Source organism: Poecilia mexicana, unplaced genomic scaffold (assembly GCF_051168715.1).
Source record: "Poecilia mexicana isolate PSO_F unplaced genomic scaffold, ASM5116871v1 scaffold_3, whole genome shotgun sequence".
Taxonomy (NCBI): domain Eukaryota; kingdom Metazoa; phylum Chordata; class Actinopteri; order Cyprinodontiformes; family Poeciliidae; genus Poecilia; species Poecilia mexicana.
Window position 1 is genome coordinate 3001620 of NW_028263372.1, and position 25472 is coordinate 3027091.

General features: G+C 38.9%; 2 protein-coding genes across 2 annotated transcripts in view; both read right to left on the reverse strand.

Moving 5' to 3' along the window:
* celf1 (cugbp, Elav-like family member 1) overlaps positions 1–1793 on the reverse strand; it is a 134299-nt gene extending 132506 nt beyond the window's left edge. The window contains exon 1 of the mRNA XM_088004045.1: positions 1723–1793. Within this exon, the coding sequence (XP_087860171.1) occupies positions 1723–1793 (71 nt within the window). The remainder of the gene's footprint in view (positions 1–1722) is intronic.
* Positions 187–25091, reverse strand: mtfmt (mitochondrial methionyl-tRNA formyltransferase). The gene is made up of 9 exons (XM_014974201.2): positions 24770–25091; positions 17551–17748; positions 16731–16853; positions 16302–16404; positions 16144–16219; positions 10849–10940; positions 10687–10759; positions 8233–8303; positions 187–2649 (listed from the first exon to the last, which is right to left on the reverse strand). The coding sequence occupies exons 1-9, from the start codon at positions 24967–24969 to the stop codon at positions 2461–2463; spliced, it is 1125 nt and encodes a 374-aa protein (XP_014829687.2). The 5' UTR covers positions 24970–25091; the 3' UTR covers positions 187–2460.
* Between the last annotated feature and the right edge of the window lie 381 nt (positions 25092–25472).

Genomic DNA, 25472 nt, shown 5'->3' on the forward strand with positions numbered 1-25472 from the left:
CAACTTGTTAGATCAAAAAATCTAAAAGGGATTAACTCTACATAAATTTCTGATGTTAGCACCTCTGAGATCTAGAATTGTAAGACAGATGTATCAAAGCAAAGAAAACTCAGTAGCTGCTGTTAGGGCCCCCCAGACCTTCAGGGGCCTCTATAAATGGTTGAATTGTAACACAGACCATACATCTAAACCTGTAGCATTCATTTATAGAGAATGACAATGTTATTACATTTTATTTAATGCATTCAGCAGAGAAAACAAAATAAATAAAAAATAAATCAGACATTTAAGATTTAATTAGGAAGTTTACTTTGTAAGAGTGCAAAGAATCATCTGGATAGTTTGATTATTGTGTCACCATGGCTACAATATGGTGTAATCTGTTTGAGCTGGGTTTGTTCACAAATGCATTACAGCAAATAACCAATAATCAGTGATTGATTTAAAACTCAGCCAATTGTCACAGACTTCATCTACATTTAAACACTGTTAGTGATGCTGATGTTCTTAGTAGGAGGTGGTTGGTGGGGGCTAAATCATGATTCTGTCTAAGGCCCCTTATCATCTTGGGCCGACCCTGCATGAACAGCGAGCCACATCTCTGTGCTGAAATCTACCTGGAATCCCCCGGTGCCAACTTTGCATTAAAATGTCATTGTTTACAAAATAATGCAATGATGACACTTTTAATGGACTTTCAGTGCAACTTCTAGAGTAACTTTGCATTAAGTGTCATTATTTACCGAATGACACTTCATGACAACAGTCAGACATTCATAAAGACTCCTTCATGTTTATGACATTGTCATGTCAGTCTTATGCACACCCTGTCAAATAAAGTGTTATCAAATTTTATTTTATTTTTTTACATAATTTGAACTAACCAGAAAGGATAATCTTTCATCATTCATAGATAAGAATTACAAATATTTTTAAAACCTGTCTTGTCAGTTATTAGAATAACTTTTCTCATAAATATGTGGTTGTTTTGACAAGAAATACAAATCTCATCAGACACATGCTTCTCAGCATAATACCCCTGTGCAACCTGGCATCTCTGCACTGCTGTGACAGACAGCCTCAGAAAATGAAAGGAGGGATTAAGGAGATATGTTTGTTTTTTCCGTATCACAACTGTTGTCTGTGGTAGTTTCAGCCAGCCTTGCTCCCTCAGTGACACGAGTTGTACAACACTTGCTGACCACATACAGAATATATATATATATATATATATATATATATATATATATATATACACACACACACACACACAATTGTATGTATGAGTTTGTTTACTGCCTTTCTAGTCATACCGACCACACACTGCATGTGGTAAATAAACTTCCAAATGTATTGTTCAATAAATGCACACGAGAACATCATGAGGATTAGGAGGATAAAGAACATATGGGGGAAAGGGATCTTTGAAGAAAGATGAAAAAGTAAAGCTTGTCTACACTACTCAGTTTACAGTTGTGAAAAATTAAAGGAGGCAGACAAAATGTCAGAGGAAACTTAGCTAAAACAGAGGCAACCAGGTAACTACTGCTAACCATTATATTAGTACTTTCAGAAACAAAGCATAAACTTGCACACACATTTCTTGTTTAAGCTAAACACCAAACTGAAGGTGTTATTTTTGACAATTTATTTCTAAAAATAATGCATTGATTACATAACAATCACCTCATCCTAATTTTAAGACATACATAGAGTACTTACACAGGACTATTGTCCAAAGAGTGATGATCGACCAACATCTCTGGGAGAAAATCCAATTTAAAAGAGGTCATAACGGTAAAATCGTTTCTTTGTCTTCCTTTTTTGCACAAGGGAGCTGCACAGTTCCAGGGATGATTAGTAAACAATTTATTCCTGCTTGTATGCCTCTGGGGACTTAGAGGTTAAGGTTACCAGGCTTTAGTTCAGTGGCTCGAAGTTTGATGGGGTGCTAAAGTGATTTTGGCAAATAAATAAATCAATGCTTGTATCAAAAAGATCCACTTAAAAAATCCATCTAATAGATGTATCAGATGTTCGAAATGCCAAAAATGACAGCTGTGTGGATGTTGGGGAAAAAACCCCATGAAAACTGAGAGACACTGGAACAGCAAGGGTGAGAGAGTAATGGGCCATGTGCCCACCACAACTAAAGTGCTGATGGTTCATATTCTTTGTGTGACAGAGCAGCTAAATCTGCTGGCCTCAGAGAAAAGTACTAAGAGTGTCAAACTGATGGTGATAAGGCTGACTGGGCAAATGGAATGAACAGGGAAGCAATGTTGCTTTTTAGTCAGCAACCAATTCCTGAATAGGTGTGAGCATCCTTGTATATTATCTATTCAGAATACATATCACAATCACATTTTAGAAAAATGTTAAGTCACAGAATTTTTCTTTTTTCTTGGGCTGGTATCAAAGTGGAGATACCGCTGCCCTCCAAAGTCACTGCTTCCTTTATTAGTTTTTTTGACCTCTCCAAGTATTTGTCTGAAGCTCTTCTGTTCTTCCTTTTCTACTGACAAACTGTCCTTCAGCTGGTTTACTGGAAGTGTTGGTTTTGACTGTCTGATTCAAGTAACCGTTATGGAAGTCAGCTGCTGTCAGTCGTTTGTTCAGAAGAACGGTCCTAAAGGCCACCCAACCATCCTGAAAAATAAAACAAATATGTTGAATTATAAACAGCTATAGTTTTATTCATTACTTTGTTTTGAGCTATATAAAAGAAAAAAAGGCATCTCTACATCACAACACATTGAGTCATCAAATTCATGTTTTACAGTAATACTGTATTTAGACATACAGAAGAATGCATTTAGCTCAAATGGAGTGGGAAGAAGACAAATATACACACACACACATATATATATATATATATATATATATATATATATATATATATATATATATATATATATATATAGGTTGAAATGGTGCTTATAATTCCAGTCTCCAGCACATACAGACCAGAGAAAACTAAAGACAATGTAGTGTTGTGTTAATCCATTTATAGTCTAAACCAGTGACGTACGATGAAGTTCATGGCTGGTGAGGCACCGACTTAATTATAATCGGATTTACAAACCGAGACCCCCTGCATGTTATTGTTTACGTAAGGAAATTTCGTGCATGCGTACAATGCTGGAGGGCAAAAAGGCTATTCCTTTACATGCCATCTATAGCCGCGCCGCAGAATAATTCCGTTATCTCAATCAAACTTAGACATGTAGATATTATTAATTTTGTGCTGTGCTTAACAGCAAAGGGAGAAACAACTCAAAACCACGTCTTTCTTGCTCTCTGTATCACCGCAGATACTGTATGGCTAGCTCGCTGTTACTGTCTCTTACTCTGCAGTTGTGGAGTCACAATATCTGGGTTCATGAGCGCCCCCAGCGATGAGGCACGAGAACTGCCTGCCTCACCTCGAATCTGTTCTCTGCTGTTTATGATCGCTCCTCCGCACACAAAACACGATTCACACACAGTTGGTGACAATAAAATCGCAGTACATTAAATACATAAGCTAAATTATTGAAAATCAGTTCATACATTAAAGGTTTTTAACCATTTCATTGGCGACGTACAGACGGGAGGAGCATGCTCTCATAGAATAGCAACCAGTGCAGTGAGCGAGAGGTTGATCAATCCCAGCTGAGGCTCAGCTCGCTGCTGCCTCACCGGCTTTGCTTCCAAGCATTTGAATGGGAAAATGCGAAAATCCAGCGATTTTGAAGAAAAACATAATCAGATTTGGTTAAATTACATGAAAAATAGGTACTTTATAGTACAAACCACAGGGTGAAAATATCTTTATAAATGATTTTATTATTATATATTATGTTTCCATGATGACAGGTGAGGATCTGCCTCACCTGCCTCCCCTGACCGCACGTCACTGGTCTAAACTAGCATTTCTCAACGTGGGCGGTACCGCCCCCTGGGGGGGCTTTCAGAGGACAGCAGGGGGCGCTGGCGGAAATATTTACAAAAGGGGGGCGCTGTGATTCCTTTGGGGGACGTTTGCTCGAAGGTAAACTTTAAACCTTAAATCCACAACAATACCAGTTTAGATTTTGAGCAACTTGCTAAAACTGTAATGTGTAACATTAAAACATGCCTGGCTGCAACTGTATCGATGGCAGCTCTCCTTCTCTTCAGTGTTTGTAGCTTTTGGTGCAGCTCCTCTCCTGCTACTAGTAGCTTCACCGCATCAGGTCAGTGTTACACCGGCTGATGACATTCCTGTGATTCACTTGTCTGATGTCTGATTTTCAAATATTTTATGTTTTATTGAGGATTTTTGTACATATGTTTTGTCAGTGCTGTGATCATGTCAAAGCAGCAACTTGTATTTCATCTGGACGTTTCCATGGAAGGACAACAGAAAATCGCTCTTATAAACATCCCTCAGAAAAATTTCAATAAAGAAATCCTTCCATGTGTGATACCACGTTAGACAGCGTTCATTTTATAGAGTTAACATCGGTTCTGTAAGTGATCTGGTATGAAACAGTAGCACCACAGCACTTTTGAATTTTAATCATCAGAAAACCGAAGCTAAAAGGTTTACGCCAGTCTGCTTTTCCCCATCGATACGCGCTTCCCGACCGCTCCACACCTTATGGGGTAAAAAAAAAAAAAAAAAGACGATGCGCACGTTGCACAAAACTCTGAAACAGGAGAACCATGACATAGAACGGAGCAACGAATTATTAATCTATAAATCAATAGACAGGTCTATATACAGATACAATCCATGTTTCTGTCTCATATTTGTATGGCATTAAAAGGATCTGGAACTTTTGTTTTTCCACTGAAAGCTCTGGTTTGCACAGTAAATGCCATGTGGGTGAAATTTTATGGATGATACTCTGATGTCCCATTCTCCTGAAGCACAGAGCTGCTACATCAGAAACTCACAGAAATATTGGAGAGAAGAAGAGTTCTGATTAATGTAGTTACAGTTCTATCCATGTTTTAATGATCCAGGGCTCAGTCCTTTTGCAAATAGTTCACAGTTTGAACTGGCATTGTTGTACATTATCTGGTCATTTTGTGGAATATTTAACAACTAGAAAATGGCAAAGAACAAGAATAGTTTTTCCACTCTGATTGGCTGCTGTTAGGCCTACCAATTTTAAAATGAATGTCCATTCATTGTATTTTTCTTAGACGTCTGTAAAAATAATTTCTATTCCCATGGCTTCATTTGTTCTCTAGGAAATTATCCATCCATCCATTTTCTTCCACTTATCCGGGGTCGAGTCGCGGGGGCAGCAGCTTCAGAAGGGAGGCCCAGACTTCCCTCTTCCCAGCCACTTCTTCCAGCTCCTCCGGGGGAACCCCAAGGCGTTCCGAGGCCAGCTGAGAGACATAGTCCCTCCATCGCGTACTGGGTCTTCCCCGGGGCCTCCTCCCGGTGGGACGTGCCCGGAACACCTCATCAGGGAGGCGTCCAGGAGGCATCCTGACCAGATGCCCAAGCCTCAACTGGCTCCTCTCGACATGGAGGAGCAGCGGCTCTACTCTGAGTCCCTCCCAGATGACTGAGCTTCTCACCCTATCTCTAAGGGAGAGAGCCCAGCCACCCTGCGGAGGAAACCCATTTCGGGCACTTGTATCCAGGATCTCGTTCTTTCGGTCATGACCCAAAGCTCATGACCATAGATGAGGGTGGGAACGTAGATCAACCGGTAAATCGAGAGCTTTGCTTTTTGACTCAGCTCTCTCTCTTCACCATGACGGACCGGTACAGCGCCCGCTTCACAGCAGACGCTGCCCCAATCTGCGTGTCGATCTCCCACTCCCTTCTTCCCTAATTCGTGAACAAGATCCCCAGATACTTAAACTCCTCCACTTGAGGCAGGACGACCCCCCTGACCCGGAAAAGGCACTCTACCCTTTTCCGGCTCAAGACCATGGCCTCAGATTTGGAGGCACTGATCCTCATCCTGGCCACTTCACACTCAGCTGTGAACCGCTCCAGCGAGAGCTGCAGATCACAATCTGATGAAGCCAACAGGACCACCTCATCCACAAAAAGCAGAGATGCGATCCTAAGGCCACCAAAACGGATTCCCTCAACACCTTGGCTGCGCCTAGAAATTCTGTCCATGAAAGTAATGAACAGAATCGGTGTCAAAGGGCAGACTTGGCGGAGTCCAACTCTCACCGGAAATGGGCCCAACTTACTGCCGGCAATGCGGACCAGATTCCGACACTGGTCATACAGGGACCTGACAGCCCGCATCAAAGGGCCCGGTACCCCATACTCCCGGAGAACCCCCCACAAAGTCCCCCTGGGGACACGGTCGAACGCCTTCTCCAAGTCCACAAAACACATGTAGACCTGTTGGGCGAACTCCTCTGCACCCTCCAGGACCCTGCTGAGGGTGTAGAGCTGGTCCAGTGTTTCACGACCAGGATGAAAACCACACTGCTCTTCCTGAATCCGAGGTTCGACTATCCGACGGACCCTCCTCTCCAAGACCCCTGAATAGACCTTACCAGGGAGGCTTAAGAGTGTGACCCCCCTGTAATTGGAGCACACCCTCCAGTCCCCCTTTTTGAACAGGGGGACCACCACCCCAGTCTGCCAATCCAGGGGAACTGCCCCCGATGTCCATGTGATATTGCAGAGTCGCGTGAGCCAACACAACCCTACAACATCCAGAGCCTTAAGGAACTCTGGGCAGATCTCATCCACCCCTGGGGCCCTGCCACGGAGGAGCTCTTTGATCACCTCGGCGACCTCGTCCCCAGAGATTGGAGAGCCCGACCCAGAGTCCCCAGGCTCAACTGCCTCAACAGAAGGCATGTTGGTGGGATTGAGGAGGTCTTCGAAGTATTCTGCCCACCGGCCCACAACGTCACAAGTTGAGGTCAGCAGCATACCATCCCCACTATAAACAGTGTTGGTGCTGCACCGCTTCCCCCTCCCAAGATGCTGGACCAGAATCGCCTTGAAGCCGTGCGGAAGTCTTTCTCCATGTCCTCTCCAAACTCCTCCCACGCCCGGGTTTTTGCCTCAGCGACCACCCGAGCTGCATGCCACTTCGCCTGCCATTACCCATCAGCTGCTTCTGGAGTCCCACAGGCCAAAAAGACCCGATAGGATCCTTCTTCAGCTTGACAGCATCCCTCACCGAAGGTGTCCAGCAGACACTCACTACATGTTTGGGCCTGCCAGGTCTGACCGGCTTCTTCCCCCACCACCGGAGCCAACTCACCACCAGGTAGTGGTCAGTGGACAGCTCCGCACCTCTCTTCACCAGAGTGTCCAAGACATACGGCCGCAGATCCGATGAAACGATGACAAAATCGATCATCGAACTGCGGCCTAGGGTGTCTTGGTGCCAAGTGCACATATGGACACCCTTATCCCTGAACATGGTGTTCGTTATGCACAATCCGTGACGAGCACAGAAGTCCAACAATAGAACACCACTCAAGTTCAGATCGGGGGGGCAGTTCTTCTCAACCACGCCCCTCCAGGTCTCACTGTCATTAGGGTTAGGCAACCCTGTTGCATTTATTCTAACTTAAGTATAACTAACTATTCTACCCCAAACAAACAAAAAAGGTTAGCAAATGTTTATCTAAGTAAATTAATCAACATTCAAGTCTGTTTAAACTTTGTTGTTCCCTTTTTTCTGGATTTTTAGTAACCCCAGGTTAACCTCCTTATTTGTTATATTCCCTTTTGGCGCTTGTTGCCTTTATTTCGTTTTGTTTTGTGTAGTATATGATTTGATGCTTTTATTTTGATGAGAGAGCTTGGAAGACAAGTTACAACAGTGTTATAAAAATGTATCTTATTAGCAGCCCCCTTGATAGAGGCACATGGTATGTTTATTTTGTAAATAAGGATATTTCTAATATTGATTGGTTGGAATTGTGAATTTGCTTTACTGTAATCAAATTAGGTATAGTTTTTGAATCACTTGATATCTCTAGTGGTGAACGTTATTTTTAGTTTTCAAACGTGGTTTGTAGCTTACACTTTTTTGTGTGTTTGTGCATGCAGCTCTTATGGTGAAACTCATGGTATAATTCCAATAAATCCTGGCTGTTCATCAGTAAAGCCGCAATCTTTAATTTTGGGGGGGTCTGCTACAATATGAATATAAGAAGATTCATAATTCACAGAACACAAACATTCTCAAGATGTGATTTAAGGATAGTTATAGAACAAGTAAAGCAGTAGGAGTACAGTAAATTTAAACATACCTTACAACAGACAGACAGAGTATTGGAATCCTTATCATAGTATACTGAGCCAGGTTTCTGATTCCTTTCATCTGTGTAACAAATGAAAATTACATGTCAAAACTGCAGTAATTTACAGTCACCCTCAAAAATTCACATAACATATCTCCTTCTAGAACAGTGGTTCTGTACTACTGTAGGGTGGTTAGGGTGCATTTATATAAGTGCCTGACCAAAGCCTTATTTAGACATCTAATCTCTATAACAACATTGGGATATAAGTACATATAAGACGTTTGTTTAGGCCTGTCGCGATAAATGATAAATCAATTAATCGCACGATAAATTAAACCTATCGACCTCGTTTTAATTATTGGCTTTATCGTCTCTTCCTGCCTTTTTTCTTTTTCTTGATGACACTGAATGAAAAAAGGCTAATCTCCAGTGTTCTCCACTGACCCTCCCTTCCTCATTTCCTTAGTGTAATGTCCAGCTCACACTACACAAGTTGTCAGCCGACTGTCGGCCCATTTTCAAAACCTGAGAGACCACACATTAGCCGACAGAAATCCTAGGTATAACGGTTCAATTGGGTTTGTCATGCCATGTGGTGTCCAGCCACATGGGCACAAAATAAGGGCTACAAGTCCAGTTAACTAATTTTAAAACCAGGCATTAATCAATGCTTTACTAGAATCTACCTGTGATGCATGTGGCTAGAGTCAGCGTAAAGTTCTGACTGAATGAAAATCATTATAACCTATTTATGTCACGTTAACGAAGAACAGCTGAAAATTACCGGGTTTATCAACTGCGGTAGCAATTTGGCTCCAACTCCTCCCCTTTCTATATTCTTTGCACGAAATGTTGAATAAATATTAATGTTGTTTCCACATATCATCACCATTGTCCGCTGGACTTCGGATTGCGCTGTGTCAGCTGTTTGGGATTCCCCTCCGTAATTTCCCCTCAGAAAGCAGGAAGATAATCCGCGCTTTCTGATTGGCTACCTGTCACATTCAGCGTTAAGCTCCCAGTCGGGGAAAACCCCTGATTTAGATTGGAGCGGCCACGACCGACAATCTACCGTAACTGCAGGATGATCGGTTATGAAATCACCAGCGAGAATCTTAGATCAGCCAACGTTCTAAGATTGTCATAAGGAGAAAATAGGGGCAAAAAATCGTGTAGTATGAACTACTGCATTAGGTAGTCGGATGTGCTCATCTTCTTTATTTAAATCCAGTGATTATTGAAGGGCACATACAGACTTCATAATCTGCACTCTTTTGGTTGAATGCAATATATATTTCCACTTTGGCTTTATGTTGTTTAGTTTTTATTCAAGTACATTTTTTGTTAATGGAGCCCGAGAATCCATTTTATTTTTGTTTTTGGTTGTTTTGTTTATTTAGTTCGTCAGTTCCAGTGTTATGTGTTCTTTTGAAAATAAAGTGTATCTATCTATGGCAGGAAATCGCATGCATTATTAGTCATTTCCATTAAATCAGTGTCAACTGGTCTTGAAACAATATTATCGTTTATCACAATAGTTTTTTACACAATTAATCGTCCAGCAAAATTTGTTAACGTGACAGGCCTACGTTTGTTCTAGAAAAACAGGAAGATCCTACCATTTTAAGCCATGTCCTAATTATTATTCTTAACTAGAACTAGTACAAAACGGCATAGATAAGCCAATAAAATTTGGCCAACAAACTGATTCGGTCTCAAATTGAAGTAGAATATATAGTGAGTCAGTATGCTAGAATACACTTGAAACAACAAGGCCCTCTGTATTACTGTAATCATATGTTCTCTCCTCAATTTTGATTTTGTTTTATCTAAGAACACAATGACAATGTTTCACAGTTTTGTGAAAGGTTAATCAGAACTAATAACTGAATTATAAGAGTAGACATTTGACGGTTCATACCGAGTATACAAAACAAGAGGGAGCGTCATACACATCATACAGTAATGTAACCCATTTATTATAGCATCCATAGTGGTGGGCTTAGAAACTGCTAAAGGTTAGGTACACAGTACAACCACTGCGTAATACAGAATTGTTGGACTCAGTTACATGGCCATAAAATAGTTTCACAAGGAGTTCTAAAAACCTTGGTAAAAAGCACGTTGAAGTAGATGAACAAGTAAACAGCTCTCAACATTACTTCCACATCCAAGTCATCATCATTCAACCCATTCAATATGCAGGACACCGGTTTAGCCATGTGTCACTATGAGTAAATCAACTTCATCACAGAAACTACCATATTTTTCGGACTATAAGCCGCTAGTTTTTTTCCCATGCTTTGAACCATGCAGCTTATAGCCTGGTGCGGCTTATAGTGAGGTGCGCTCTATAGTCCGGAAAATACGGTAAATTGTTATTAGGCCATTTTGCTTCAGTCAGAACAGACATCTTATGAAAAGGGATTTAGTCAAATACAATCATATGGTATAAGTTACCTGAAGTATAACATTTTCCAACAAAATCCAAAAGTTTTAGAGTCTTTCCCATCCACATCGTCCTTAAAGGGATCTGAAGAGAGAGAAAAAAGTATCATTGTAACAAAATTTAATGGTGACCCAATAAAATGCACTCAAATCATAAATTTCTTATTTTCTTACCCGAGATCCAATGGCACGACACAAACAAGCAATTTGGTCACAGGTTCGTTCTTCCCAATTAATCCAACTCATGGATGTATTGATTTTTGGAGCTGTAAGTCAAGTACAATCTTCATCATAAAGGAAACCTAGTTCAGTGGATATAAAATCTGTACACACCCCTGTTCATAATAGGTTTTTGTGATGTAATAAAGTTTCCACTTTTAACATAGGAACTGGAGCGATGGTTGTAGGGGCAGCTTAATCCACAATCCCCGTAGGGTCTTAGGAATGAGAGGTTGATCTCTACATTCTCATATAAAATATATTTTTTAACCCCTGGATTGAGTGCAAATTCTTGTTACCCCGAGCTATTTCTGAAATTATGCTGCCATATGCTTAGGCAACTGAAGGACAAACTGACTACACCTGGTCTGGCATTCCGTTTGGTTCTGATACCTTCCTAGAGGTGGACATCGGCTGAGATAAAGCTGCCATCAACTACTCGTTCTCTCTCTCCTGCTATTAATTTTTATTTACATGAACATCTAAAATAATCCTGCATCAGTTCATCTGATTCTTCTTGTGCATTCTGCTCTTTCTGATCATATCCTTAGTCAGTTATGGCAGATGGTACTGAGCCCAGCCCTTGTATTGAGCCCAGTTCTGCTGGAGGTTTCTTCCTGTTCAAGGGGAGTTTTCCCCTCTCCACTTTCGCTACATGTGCGCTCGATATGAGAGACTTATGTAAAAACAAAGACAACGCAAGTGATTGTTACTACATTATTGTCCAGGAGGGGAGAATGTTGAAAGTTAATGACTTGTTGCAATCTGTTGGGTTTCCTTAGATATAATTTTTTTTTGAATAATTAATTGAGCGTACTGTATTGATTTATAGCTAGGATCAGTTGGAATGTATGTGTGATTTATTTTATTTTATTTTTTGTATAGTGCCTTGTTGTGAATTGCCGCTATTCAACACAAGAGTTTTGAACAATAAAAAAAAACTTCCAGAGAAAATGTGTGGTCCCTCACACAAACTCCAAAAGGTACATTTACGTTGAAGGAGGTATAACCATAGATTGACTTGATAAGTTTTCAGTTTTCATACATTTTTGCCAGTGAGCCATAACTATAGATCTTTCAAAAAGAAAAGGGCCTATAACCGAAATGAAATCTTAAAGTCTGCACGGACTTCCGGTTTGAACATCACTGTGATGGCCACGCTGTGAACGGGCTCCCGAGAGAACCTAAGAAATTGAAAACCCAACCCCACTAAAACCACGAAAACATATCCATAAAGGTGAAAAAGTACTGGGCTGAGCGAAATACTTCAAAACCGATGCTTTGTACACGAAGAGAGAAGATACGCATTTTATTGTGTACCGGAGGCGGCAGAACGGGACTCGGCATCAATGGGTGACTTTGTGGATTAGTTGCTCCGGGAGGGCTTGGCGCTGTCCCAAGACGAGCTCGACATACACATTGAACGGGCTCACCGCTCTCTAGGCCCTCCGCCCCCAACCGACGCTCCACCGCAATTTATTATTGTGAAATTCCTCAGTTTTAAAACCAAAGAACTCCTCCTTCGCAAGGCATGGCAGAAAAGAGGATTTACCTGGAAAGGCAAGCAAGTGAGATTGGATCATGACTATCCCCCTCTGAGTTTGAAAAAATGAAAAGAATATGCAGATGTGCCCAAGATTCTGAAGGAGTAGCAGATCCCTTTTCAGATCCTCTTCCCAGCCTGGCTGAGGGTGAAATATGGCGATGAAACGAAGATTTACAACACGGTGTTGGAAGCTACCAAAGACATGTCCAGCAGAGGCTACGCTGTGCGGGTCGTTAAGTCACCAGAAACGGTCCTGGAACAACTGAAGCAGCTGACCTGGAGCATCGGGGAGCGAATTTCTTCTTTGATTTCAGTTTGAGTCTTGTTTGTTCTTGATGCTGACTTTTTTATATGTTCTATATTCAGTGTTTTTAAGAGTGAGTGGGGAGCCCAATAATCTTTGTGATATAATTAAGAAATATAAGTTAGATGAGTAGCAGGTTGATAAAATTGGTGTCAAACAACATTAATAGTTTACATAGACCAGTAAAAAGGTGGAAAGTCTTATCTAAATTTAAGAGAGACAAAGCCCAAATTGTTTTATTGCAGGAAACACATCTACCTGATAGCGAGTATGTTAAATTGAACAGGATGGGTTTTAAACATGTGTTTTATTCTTCCCACAGCTCTGGGAGGCGGAGGGGAGTGGCAATTTTGTTATCTGGAACTCTTAACTATGAACACATATCAGAATACAAAGATAAAGAAGGTCGATATATAATGACAATGGGCAGGATTGATGGTACCATGACTACCCTCCTGAATGTATACTTTCCACCAGTCAGTGATTGGTCCCTTTATAAACAGATTCTCAAAATTTGCAACAACTAGTGGTGATTTCAATATCTTATTAAATGGCAAATTTGATTTTTCTAAAGGGAAAGGCGATGTACGAAATATTGGTAAGAGGATGAGACACCTCATGGGCGATTTAGGATTAGTTGATGTATGGAGAGAACATCACCCAACTATGAGAATACACCCACATAACGTATATTGTAGGTTAGATTACATTCCCATGTTCAAGAATGATTTGTTTAAAATTAAAACCTGTGAAATTGGTCCAAGTACAATTTCTGATCATAATCCAGTTTATGCGGATATTTGTCTGAACAGGAAAAATAGATCTACATTATGGAGGATGAACACAAATATTTTAAACTACCCAAACATTAAAGAGAATTTAAAAAAAGAAATAGAGAATTATTTAGCTCAAAATGATAATGAGGAGGTGTCACCAGGAATATTATGGGATGTATTGAAGGCAGTAATTAGAGGGAAAATAATTAGTATATCTTCCCACTTAAAAAGAGAAAACATGCAAAAACGTAAATACCTGGAAGATCAATTGTTAAAACTGCAACATCAACACTCGGTGACTATGAACGACGACGTTAAATCTGATATGGTAAAATTTAAAAAAGAATTAGATGATTGATGTACAGAAAAAAATCATTTTTAAGAAGCAGCAGTACTGTGATGTAGGCGGGAAACCACTAAAACTTCTTTCATATGAACTCATAAAGCAGCAAACGGAGAGGACTATACACAAAATAAGAAATCCTTTAAATGGTCAAATAGAAACCGAAGAGGAGAAAATTCAACAATGTTTTCAGAATTATTACAAAAAACTTTATTCCCAAACCCATGTAGATAATAATCAAGATGTCAATACTTTCCTGTCTGAACTAGAGCTACCAACAGTTTTGGAGGAACAAAATAAAATGTTAGTATCCACAATAACCAGAGAAGAAATTCACTCAGCAATTAAAAGACTAAAAGGGGGGAAAATGGCGGGGGGCAGATGGATCTGGCCCAGAATGGTACAAAATAATGAAGGATCATTTGACTCCCACCTTGCAGAAAACATTTAATTGGATAATGGAGGAAAAAATCGTACCCCCCTCATGGGAAAGAAGCAATAATTTCTAAAATTCAGAAAGAAGGAAAAGATAACCTAGATTGTAGTAACTATCGCCCAATCAGTGTATTAAACATTGACTACAAGTTGTTCACTTCCATCATCTCAAAGAGACTTGAAACAATTTTACCAGGACTAATACATAATCATCAAACAGGCTTTATCAAACACCGTCAAACTCAGGACAACATTAGGAAAGTTTTGCCAGGTTTATAGACAAAAAATAGAGACTTTAGTGTTACGTTTAGATGCCGAAAAGGTATTTGATTCTGTGAGGTGGTCCTTTTTATATCAGGTACTTGAGAGATTTGGATCTGATAAATCTATGATAAATACTATATCTGGGTTGTATAATAAACCAACAGCCAAAATCAAAATTAATGGAGACCTTAATCATTCATACTCGAGCGAGGTACTCAACAAAGTTGCTGTATGTCGCCACTCCTCTTCGCCTTGTTCATGGAACCATTGACCCAATGGATCAGACAGAGATGGGATATAATTGGAGTAGGGACAGCAGGAGGGGAGCAAAAATTGGCACAATTTGCTGATGACTTGTTACTTGTTATATCTCATTCTACACAGGTTTTCCCCAAAATAATGAAAATCTTATCAGATTTCGGTTTGTACTCATGGTACAGGGTTAACGTGAACAAAACACAGGTACTAACGGTAAATTAAGACCCACCAGCTGAAATTAAAAATTGCTATAAATGGAAATGGGATGCGGATAATGTCAGGTATCTGGGGGTGGTGACCATCGTGACCCTAATAAAATGTTTGAGGCCAGTTATGCCCCCCTGAACGTAGCCATAAAGTCGGATATCCAAAGATGGAATGCCATACCTTTTTTCGACCTACACTCCAGGATTGAGTCAGTTAAATTAAACATCCTTCCCTGAATGTTGTATTTATTTCAATCCCTGCAAGTTCCTATACCCTCAAAACAATTTGTAGAATGGGATAAGTTGCTGTACAAATACATTTGGAAAGGGAAAAAAGCCAGAATCAAATACAAAACTTTACAATTAAAAAAGAAAGAAGGAGGTTGCCCAGTTGGTACTAATGGACCCAGAGTGTGCCAGAAAAACATCCCCCAACCCATTGCACCACCACCACTAGCCTGAACCATTGATACATGCAGGATGGATCCAGGCTTTCATGTTGTTGACGCCAAACTCGGACCCTACCATCCGCAGCAGAAATCAAGACTCATCAGACCAGCCCGTCTGGCACCAACAACCATGTCACGTTGAAAGTCACTTAAATCACATTTTTTCCTCATTCTGATGCTTGGTTTGAACTGCAGCAGATCGTCTTGGCCATGTCTACATGTCTAAATGCATTGAGTTGTTGCTATGTGATTGGCCGATTCAACATTTGCGTCAACGAGCAATTGGTCAGGTGTACCTAATAAAGTGGCCAGTGAGTGTAGTATTCTCTCAGAAATATTTATTATTTCTGAGGCTTATTAAAAGTTTTTGTGTACGCAGAATGACAGCAAAGTAAATCGTCTTTTTAAATCATGCAAATGGTTTTATTGTGCCAGTGACACTTCTACATCCTGAAATTGAAACATTTTAAATTTAGACTTTTCTTCCAGCTTAAACAGGTTAATATTTTAGTTAAAATGAACAGGTTGTGGGTCAAATATATGGCTGTAAAATAAATTAAATGATTTATCATTGTCTCATCTTTTACATCACAGACTGCTACTTTACTGTGTGTTTACACTTTTTACAACTATATGTTTTTGGTGTCCATGGAGTGTAGATGCACATACCAAATGTTACACCCTTCAGTTCCTGCTCCCGTTTATTTGCAATTTTTTCAGGAAGCTTCATCAACGTATCAAGCAACTGAAAGATACCAAGTAGAACTACGATGTCAATATTTTCGTTGAAAAAAAAGACTGCATGCATACATGCTGCATCAACTTACAAGATGTGCTCCTTTGATGGCCAGGGCAGCTCCAAGATCTTCAGCAGTACAGTTTTTTGGAACTTGATGGATCTCCTGGTTTAGAATGGGCCCAACATCAAACCTTACAGATTAATACATTTGTGTTAGCACCTTTAGTAATTGCGATTACTTTTGACTGCTGACTTCACAGGATGATGACGATACCACATGCTTCTGAAACTTGTTTGCTTCTCTTTTTACAGGATATGATGGAGTACTTTTGATTTACAGCATCCAACATATGTGGGAAGTGGGTTGGAAAAAGCAGTTGTTTTGAGAAAATTGATGTTTAGATTTGTTAGGGTCAACTGCAAAACTTAACATTTAATTTACCCAAGAACTGCAGTTTTTAGCCTGCGACTGTAATTAATAGGGGGAGATGACTAAAAAGGTTTTCATTTTGTTTACTTGTTGGGACGAATCTGGATGACCGTGACTCCTGTCACAGTGTCACCATGCATGACAGTGTGGAACACAGGTGCTGGACCTCTCCACCTTGGAAGCAGACTGGGGTGAACATTCAAAATCCCACTGAATCAAAATAGCATGCAGAAAAGAAAAAAGAAATTAAGATTTGACAACATGCCTTACAATATCATCTGACAACATGACATAAACATGATATAAAATACTGTTTGCCCCTTCGTCATTTCCTATTCTTTCATATTACATTAAGAATTTGAAGAATTTTGAATTAGTATGAGTTACACCAACATTTAATTTCCCTTTAGGATAATTAATGCAATTAGGAAACTTGTTGGAACTGTGCATCTGTTGAGTTTATCATACAAACTACTTCTCAGTCCAATGCTTGTAAGCATGATTGTTAATGGTTTAATGGAGTCGTGTTGTGATGACATGGTGAAGGTGGCATGTCAGACAGTAGGAGACTCTTAGAGATAGAAGCCAATTTCAAGGCATCAAATTGCATTGTCAAATTTCTATTAACTTACGTTTAATACACAGTATTTTTATAACAACTGAATTTAATGTACTTGATTGTGCTATAAAATGACAATATGTTCTTGAAAACTACATAATGCCTTTTAGGGTATATTAAGGTACCTACAAGGGCACTTCTTTTTTCTTTCTTTTATTAATGGGTAATGTCAGTACAGTCATACTATGAGGAGTTCCACAGTGTGGCTCTTTCAGGGTAAAAGAAAATTTCTAGACAGGTTCAAACATGGTTAATCATGAATACTCAATACTAATGCTAAATACTGACAAAGGAAACTTGTCAATGAGTCCACAATGGAGTAAACGGCCAAAAGATACAACCACTCCAACATCAAACTGTCCCTCTACATTGTGAGGGGGCCAGCTGTGCAGTGCCAGCTGGTTCTGTTGAGCAAATCTCTTCACAGGCAGATCACCAGGCAATGTAACAACCTCAAGCTTCTCCACGATCCCTTCATTTGAATGCCTAAGAAAAAAGAGAGAACAGAAGTGTTTGAACTTTGCATTAGTTGAAATCAATTTCTTTTACTGTATACCAAACAGCTTAAAGAAAACTGAGATATTGCACGTTTTTTTGTAGAGCAAAAGCTGCTATAGAGCAAACAGATCTGAAGCAGGGTATTGCTTCCTAAGATATGAATTACATCTTCATCTGACTGAAGTGGGACCACAGTTCTCAGACATGTTCAGAAAGCATCCACACAAGTAAATAATAATTGCAAGTATTTTTGTTTATTTTGATATAAATCATAGTATATATATCAGTGTTGTGGTACTCAAAGTTGGTCTTGGTCTTAAGACCATTTTCTGATGGTCTCGGTCTCGTCTCGGACTTGACCGCATTTGGTCTCGGTCTCGGGCTCTGAGGACTCGGCATTTTATTTCAAGACCAGTTGAGACCGCAACTGTGAAAATATCACTAAACGTGCAGCATACTGTCCAGTTTATTTGTTAACATTTTTGTTTTCAGTGGATGCAAAACGCACAGATTAAAATCCAAGCAACTCCGTGTTTCTGTTACTCCCCCCTCCCCTCCCCTCCCCACCTTTCACTCGCGCACGGCGCTCCAGAACATGCGCAGTGGTTTCCTCTCAGCGGCAGAAAATGTTTGTCTAATCGTCAGTAATATAATAGCGCTGCATAAATAGTAAGAAATCCGATGGCCACAGCTAACTCAGCAGCGCTTCGCTTTCAGAGACGGTGGGGACAACGTCTAACTTTTTTCGTCACTTAGAAAAGTAGTTCAAAGAAGGTAAGCTCCGTTAACGTGATGTTAGCAAAGCTAGCTGTATAGACACACATAAGCATTGTGATGAAAAATGTTGTCACTCACTGTGCTGAATTATTGTGCAGAGATGTTGACTGACTTGTCGCATATATGGGACAACGCTATGTCCAAAAGTCTGCAATATAGTGAGGTGACATTCAGAAACAGTCGATTCTTCTCCACGGCTCGTTACTTATTAGATAGGACTGGAGTGTCACTGAGAGCCGGTGTTCTATCAGATAGCCATACGCTGTCAGGAATGCATTAAGCATTAAGAAGTCCGACCGTCAGAGGAGTTGTCAGTTCACCATACGGAGCACGTTATGACGAAAATAAGTCATTAAATTGTTTTCAATGATAACTATATAGATATACATGTGTTGTCGTGGTTTCAAAGTGTATTTAAAGTAGGTCTGGCTGCAGCTGGATGCCATACAACTGTTAATAACCAAGTGTATGATGATCTACGTCATGATTCTATGTTGCTGATTAAATAAAATCATATGGTAATGACAGCGTATGCATGTCTGAGCTAAGCGTACGACTATCTGACAATGTATGACAGAACACCGTGAGTTTGTGCTAAGCGTATGACGATCTGATCTGACAGAACACCCGTTCTTTGTTCTTGTAATGCTCTGTGTACACTGCATCATTATTTTATTTTATTATGTACGTTAATATTTAAATTAACAAATAACTAAAACACAAAAATGAAAGAGCATGCAGAGCATGCACATTGCTCTTTGATTGTTTTTGTTCAAAGTGGCAGCAGTAATGTCTGCCATGGTGTCAGACTACCTGGCTTCATGTACTGGGATAGAGTGAAAACAGTCACGATGAGCGCCTTCTGTTTGGTTACTTCTTGCTTGTTGCTCCTTGGTCAGTGTTCATAGTTGAGCGTTATTTACCGTCAGGGCATTGCCTCAATTGCTATGTTTAATGGTGCAGACAGTGGTGGTTTCTTATATGAGCAATATGGGCAAATGCCCAGGGCGTTATGTTTTTAGGGATGGCACGAGACCATCACACATTGTAACACAGAAATGGAATATTTAATATTGGTAAAATATATTAAGTATTTAATATCTAGGTGTTTTTATGGGAATATGGATCTTTCAGATTATTTTGAGAAGCAATTTCGATCATATTTTACATTTTATTGTGTCATGTAGTGCGGGCCGCTGGTCTTGGTCTTGACTCGGTCTCGACTCCCCTCGGTCTTGGTCTTGACTTGGTCTCGGACCCCAAAAGTCTTGGTCTTGTCTCGGTCTCGATACACTCTGGTCTTGGTCTTGTCTTGGTCTCGGGTTAGGTGGTCTTGAACACAACACTCATATATATTATTTAATATAATCTGTTGTTTTAGACTAAAAAAACACAATGAATTAAAGGTAGTGGATTTAAATCATAGAATCTCTGCAAAAAATGAACTAGGCAGCAGCTTTTTTGGGGGAGCCTTAAAGAGAAACATGCTTTACATGCATTGAAAGTTTAGCTGGCCATCAAAGGTCATGTCGGACACATTCTTATGAGCCTAACTTTCTATATGAAATCGCAGCTGTTGCTGTTTTACTGTTCTGGACTGCTTTAGATTATGAGTTTAATTTAACAAAACCAAATAAAAAGGATACCTCAGTTTTCATTTGTCAAATTCCTAAAGCTCAGCATCAGCTTTTCTCCATCAGTGACTTAACACATCTCCAAACATGAGAGTGGCCTCATCAGGATGCACCCTACAGAGACAATCACCCAGAATAGACATGTGGAAGAGCAACTCATGTCAGCTTAGTAGTTCAGGTAATGTGACTGTCTTAGCCAAAACCCTAACCCTAACCAATAACTCCTAACCAATGACCATAAACCAAAAAAAAAAACAGTTTCAATTAAATATGAAATGTATGTAGGAAACAAAAAATGAAACTGTCTTCTATACAAGCACTTAGAACTGCCCTGTCATAGACAAAAAGAATTACCCAGTTTTATCCAAAAAGAAAGTTTAAAATTTTTTTGCGTGACTTTCTTTTTTTTAAGTCATGTTAACAGTTTTTTTAGTTTTTAACTGAGTATTTGTATTAAATATAACAAATGAAATGCTTTTTTGAACCAACCAAATGTTTAACTACACAATCTACAGAATAAAAGTTGCTCCTGATTTTTTCATGCACAGCATCCTAAAGCAAACTAATTATACATGCAGTGATTCTTGAGATTATGGACAAAATGGGTTTAATTTTTCAAAAGAAATAAGCAATTATTCATCAAGCTTATGTATTCAAATATGACAAATAATGTTTTGGAAATGTAAAGATGCAGGCTTTTTTTTTTTTTTTTGAAAATTACATTTTTAATGGATCTGACCCAGAACTTTTGTCAACACAATCTGACAAAAATAAATATAAAATTATTTTTAATGACCCTATTAGTGATATTTTACTCAGTTTTATAGACAAAAGCCTCTTAAGAAACAAACAAAAAAAATTAAAACAAAAAACAACAAAAACAATCCATCTAGCTGAGTTGGCTGCTTGACAGAGTTGACACAGAACTGAAGGTGGTGAGAAACTAGCGAGTAAAAAGAAATACTTGATGCATCCCATTTATGTAAAATACATTAAAACGAATTAACGGGACACTTAAGTGAGATTTGTCAACGCCATCACTGAAAGAGTCACTCCGTCAGTTAAAAACTGACGGAGTTGACAGACTGACTACCTCAATTTATATTATGTTATTCTGAAGGAGGACATATTATACCAAAATTAAGCATTTATTTAAAAAAAATGTCAAAATTTTTATAAATGATCATTTATGGTGTTGACACAATATGGTTGTGATGAACAACTTAGGAATAAGACAGAAGGAAAAAGCTAAATAACATAAGCCTAGCAGAGCTGCCTAACCCGTATTCATGTCCATAGACATGGTAACCGGCATTCATATCTAGCCCGTAGGTCTTCATGTCTATGACCTCATAGACATGAATACGTAGACGCCTCATGGAGCGGGTCGGCCAGTTGCTACGATACGTAACAGCGTCCGCCATACTGAATGTGGCCAATGTGCCAGTAAGCTAATATAGGTAAACGGACCGAACTTAAGAAAGTGCCGTTCTACAAAGTATTTTAAATTAATACCCGTCACTGACACATTTTCTCACACACATTAATATATTTGGCAATCAAAGAAATGACTAAAGACAGAGTTTCTATTTTCTATACTTATTCATATGTATGGCCTAGCCCTCTCATAGACGTCTATGAGCCCATAGACATCAATACATAGACCCCTCATGGACCCCTGAGTCCTACGTAACAGCGTCCGCCACCTTCTATGTGGCAGCAGAGCGATCGGAGCTCCTTAAGTCCTGTGCTGTGTGGACTTGTTTCAACCATTTTACGAAACAAACTGGATTCATTTGGATTACCTTCCCCAGGTAAGGATGAAAGATCAGAATTACTTGACTTTGCAGCCAGAAATTCGCTTTTAAACAACCGAAAAATATTTCCTATGTAGCTAAATTGGCCCGAAATAACCGCTGATTGTTAGCTTAGCAGCTAATGTTTTCATACTGTTTTCTAATTAGAGAGAGGTGATGAAAACCAGAGGATTTAGTGAGGAAAGATCAGTCAGGATCAGAGCTGGAGCTGCTGTTCTTCAGTCTGTTTCCAGCTCAGCTTCACCATGTTGATATTTAGCTATAAAGATGCTAAAGTCAGAGCCCAACATGCTGAAAATGTATTTTTATGAATGTGAAAGAAACATATACGAAACATATCGTATGTATTTTCTATTACACTTTTGGATAATTTCTCTTTTATCCTTGGCTTCAGCCTGTGAACCAGGACGTCTCAGAAGTCATTGAGTTCTCCCAGTGTGACCAGCAGACTGAAGCCTGTGACCAGCGTTCCTAGTATAATAAATAAATGTTTTATTCTTTCACTTTTTGTGTATTTTTAAATATCTCAATCTGAAGCATTAGTGTATTAATGTAGCTTATGTAATGAAATAAAAAATAATTTACTCTGTTAGAATTATTTTCACTCTTTGCTGTCAATAGCAGAGTTGGCATACTGTAAATTCTCTGGAAAAAAGTAAGAAAAATATGTAGTTTAATGTTTGACAATGACTGATTTATAAATCAAAAGTCATTTCTCAATAACGTATAAAAAATAAATACAGGAAAATAAGTTGTTTCTTGTCTTGAAATGTTAAATGTACATTAAACTATGGAATTATGTAAATATATTCTTCAATAAAACACTGTAAATATGTGTCTGCTCATCAATGTCATTATAAAAATTTTCAGAATCGTTTCTATCAAATAAAACATTATGCTCTTTAATTTAATTGTGCTCTTTAAAGTTAGAAACGCTCTCTTTAGTAATTTCTTTGATTGCCAAATATATTAATGTGTGTGAGAAAATGTGTCAATGACAAGAATTAACTTAAAATACTTTGTAGAACGGCACTTTATAAAGTTCGGTCCATTCACTTGTATTACCTTACTGGCACATATTCCACAATCAGTAAATATGCACACACACACACACATTTCTTATATATTATTCATATATTTGTTATTTGAATAATAAAATATTTTTATTTGTTAACAAATAAATAATATATATATTTTATATATATACATATATTTTATTATTTAATATATTGACGTCTGTGTGTGTGCATATGTTCATAAATGTTGATTACTGTATATATAAAAACGATTTATCAAAATCAATTGTATTATAGGTTCACATTTATTTTCTTTATTCAGAAATTACAATTAAAATATAATGAAAAGTCATAAATGTTGTCTTTGGTGATTGTTTAATTTCCAAATATATTCACGTTTATATGTGAGTGGGTCGATGACGAACATTAGCTAAAAATACTTTGTGGAACGGCATTTTCTTATGTTCGGTCCATTCATTTGTATTAGCTTACTGGCAGAGATGCCACATTCCATATGGCGGACGCGATTACGTATCGCTGCAACGGGCCGACCCGCTCCATGAGGCGTCTACGTATTAATGTCTATGTATGAGCCCTCTTAGCAAAGGAAGAGGAAGGAAGTGGTCATGGGGTCCTCAGAATTTCTGATGCCTCCCAATAATGCCTGACTTTTTTTTTTTTTTTTTTTTTTTTTTTTTTACATTCTTTTCATGTCTGATGGTATTCACAAAAACTAGGGACACAATTTCAATTGTTGGGAAATATATAAAAATGATTTTAATTCAACTTATTGATACTTTTATAATTATTTATTTGAATACTTGTACTTAATTGTCATAATATATTATTTTAGTATTTCTTTAATTGTTTTAAACTATTATAATGTATTGAGTTCTGCTCCAGGACAGAGGCTTTTACAGACACCATCCACCTACTACAAAAAATTTGAAAATGAAAAATATTCAGCAAATACCGTGAAAACATATATTGTTGTGCTGGCATTACCTGGGTTAGCTTAGTTAATTATTTGAAGAAATTATATTTTATGTGCATTTGTATTCAAATTCTGTGCTTTATCAGAGAATAGGGTTTTGTCCCTAATCTCAAGAATCATTGCATGTGGATTTCTGTAAACTCTGAACTGAGGCTGGTAAACTCAAACTTTAGATTTTAATCCGAATCTCTGGGGAAAATCGAGGATGTTTCAGATTAATTAACCTTTTCTATGCTTTATTCTGTACTTAAACTTGTTCTTTACTTTGTTGTTTGTGAGAAAAGAAACCCTAGTGTTGAGGATTTTATATTTTCTTCTATCTCTTCAAGTCTCGTTTTAATCTGCTGACACGCACACGCCACAGTTTACATAACCATGTTTATGTATGACTGCCGCCAGTCACACATAAACAGACTGAAACTGATTAGACTACCCTTGGAGGGTACAGATTGCAGAGAAGAATAAAAGCTAAATACGCGCTACAGCCTTTGCCTCACTTGGTGTCATCCGTAAGGTGTGCTAAGTGTGTGGCCCAGCGCTGCGACGGTGAATGTCACTATCTGTTCCATTTGATCATTGTTGTCATTAAATCCTGTTATAAACTTCTTCATGGTCGGGACTGGAAACTGGTCAAATCGAACCTCGTTTTTGCACAAAGAGCAAAACGGTTGACTCACAACACTAGAGACGTCGTGAAAGCCGCAAGTTCGCAATGACCAGCTCAAGGTAACTAGGAACAGATTTAGTGTAGAACACCGAGACTTCTGGTACCTGCAAAGATTCAGTAGTTTGAGAGACTCCACAGCAAACTGGTCAGTACCGAAGAACAGGAGCCTCCAGGACAGCCTTGGTGGTCCTGGTTTACAGGTAGACTGCGTGCGGACACTGGGGCTGGGGCTGAACTTCAGCACATTCAAAACATAGTTGAGAGTTTTCAGTAAAACTCTATCAGTCTTTCTGTCCATCCACATGGTAAAACAGTTTTTTTCCGCACACCATGTATCCAACTTGCTGGTCCTGCTCAGAATCCGTCCTTATTGCCCCCGGTCTGAGCAAAGCAGCGCCATGTCTTTTAGAAGGCTCCTTCTTCCTCCTATTCGAGTGGTATATATCCAGATACTATTGTATTATCGCCGCCTACAGGCTGTGACAAGCATGCATATTCTATTAATGTATGAATAAATTCTTGATCATCTGGTTTGCAGACAGTGAAGTTAATTTGCTTAGCCTTCGAGTGAATGAACATTGATTAAGTTTTAAAACGCATCACGCTTTGTGGGTTTGGTGGTTTATTTTTTGAACAGTTCAATCTATATGTCAAGGACCACAAGTCAAGAAATTAAAGCTCTCATAGAATTAAATGAATCCACGATAAACAGAGTTATCATGGATTTACTCAATTACATTTCCTAAAGTAACTTTAAAAAATATTTTAGGAGTACTTTTACTACGCTGTCCTTTTTACTTTTACTTG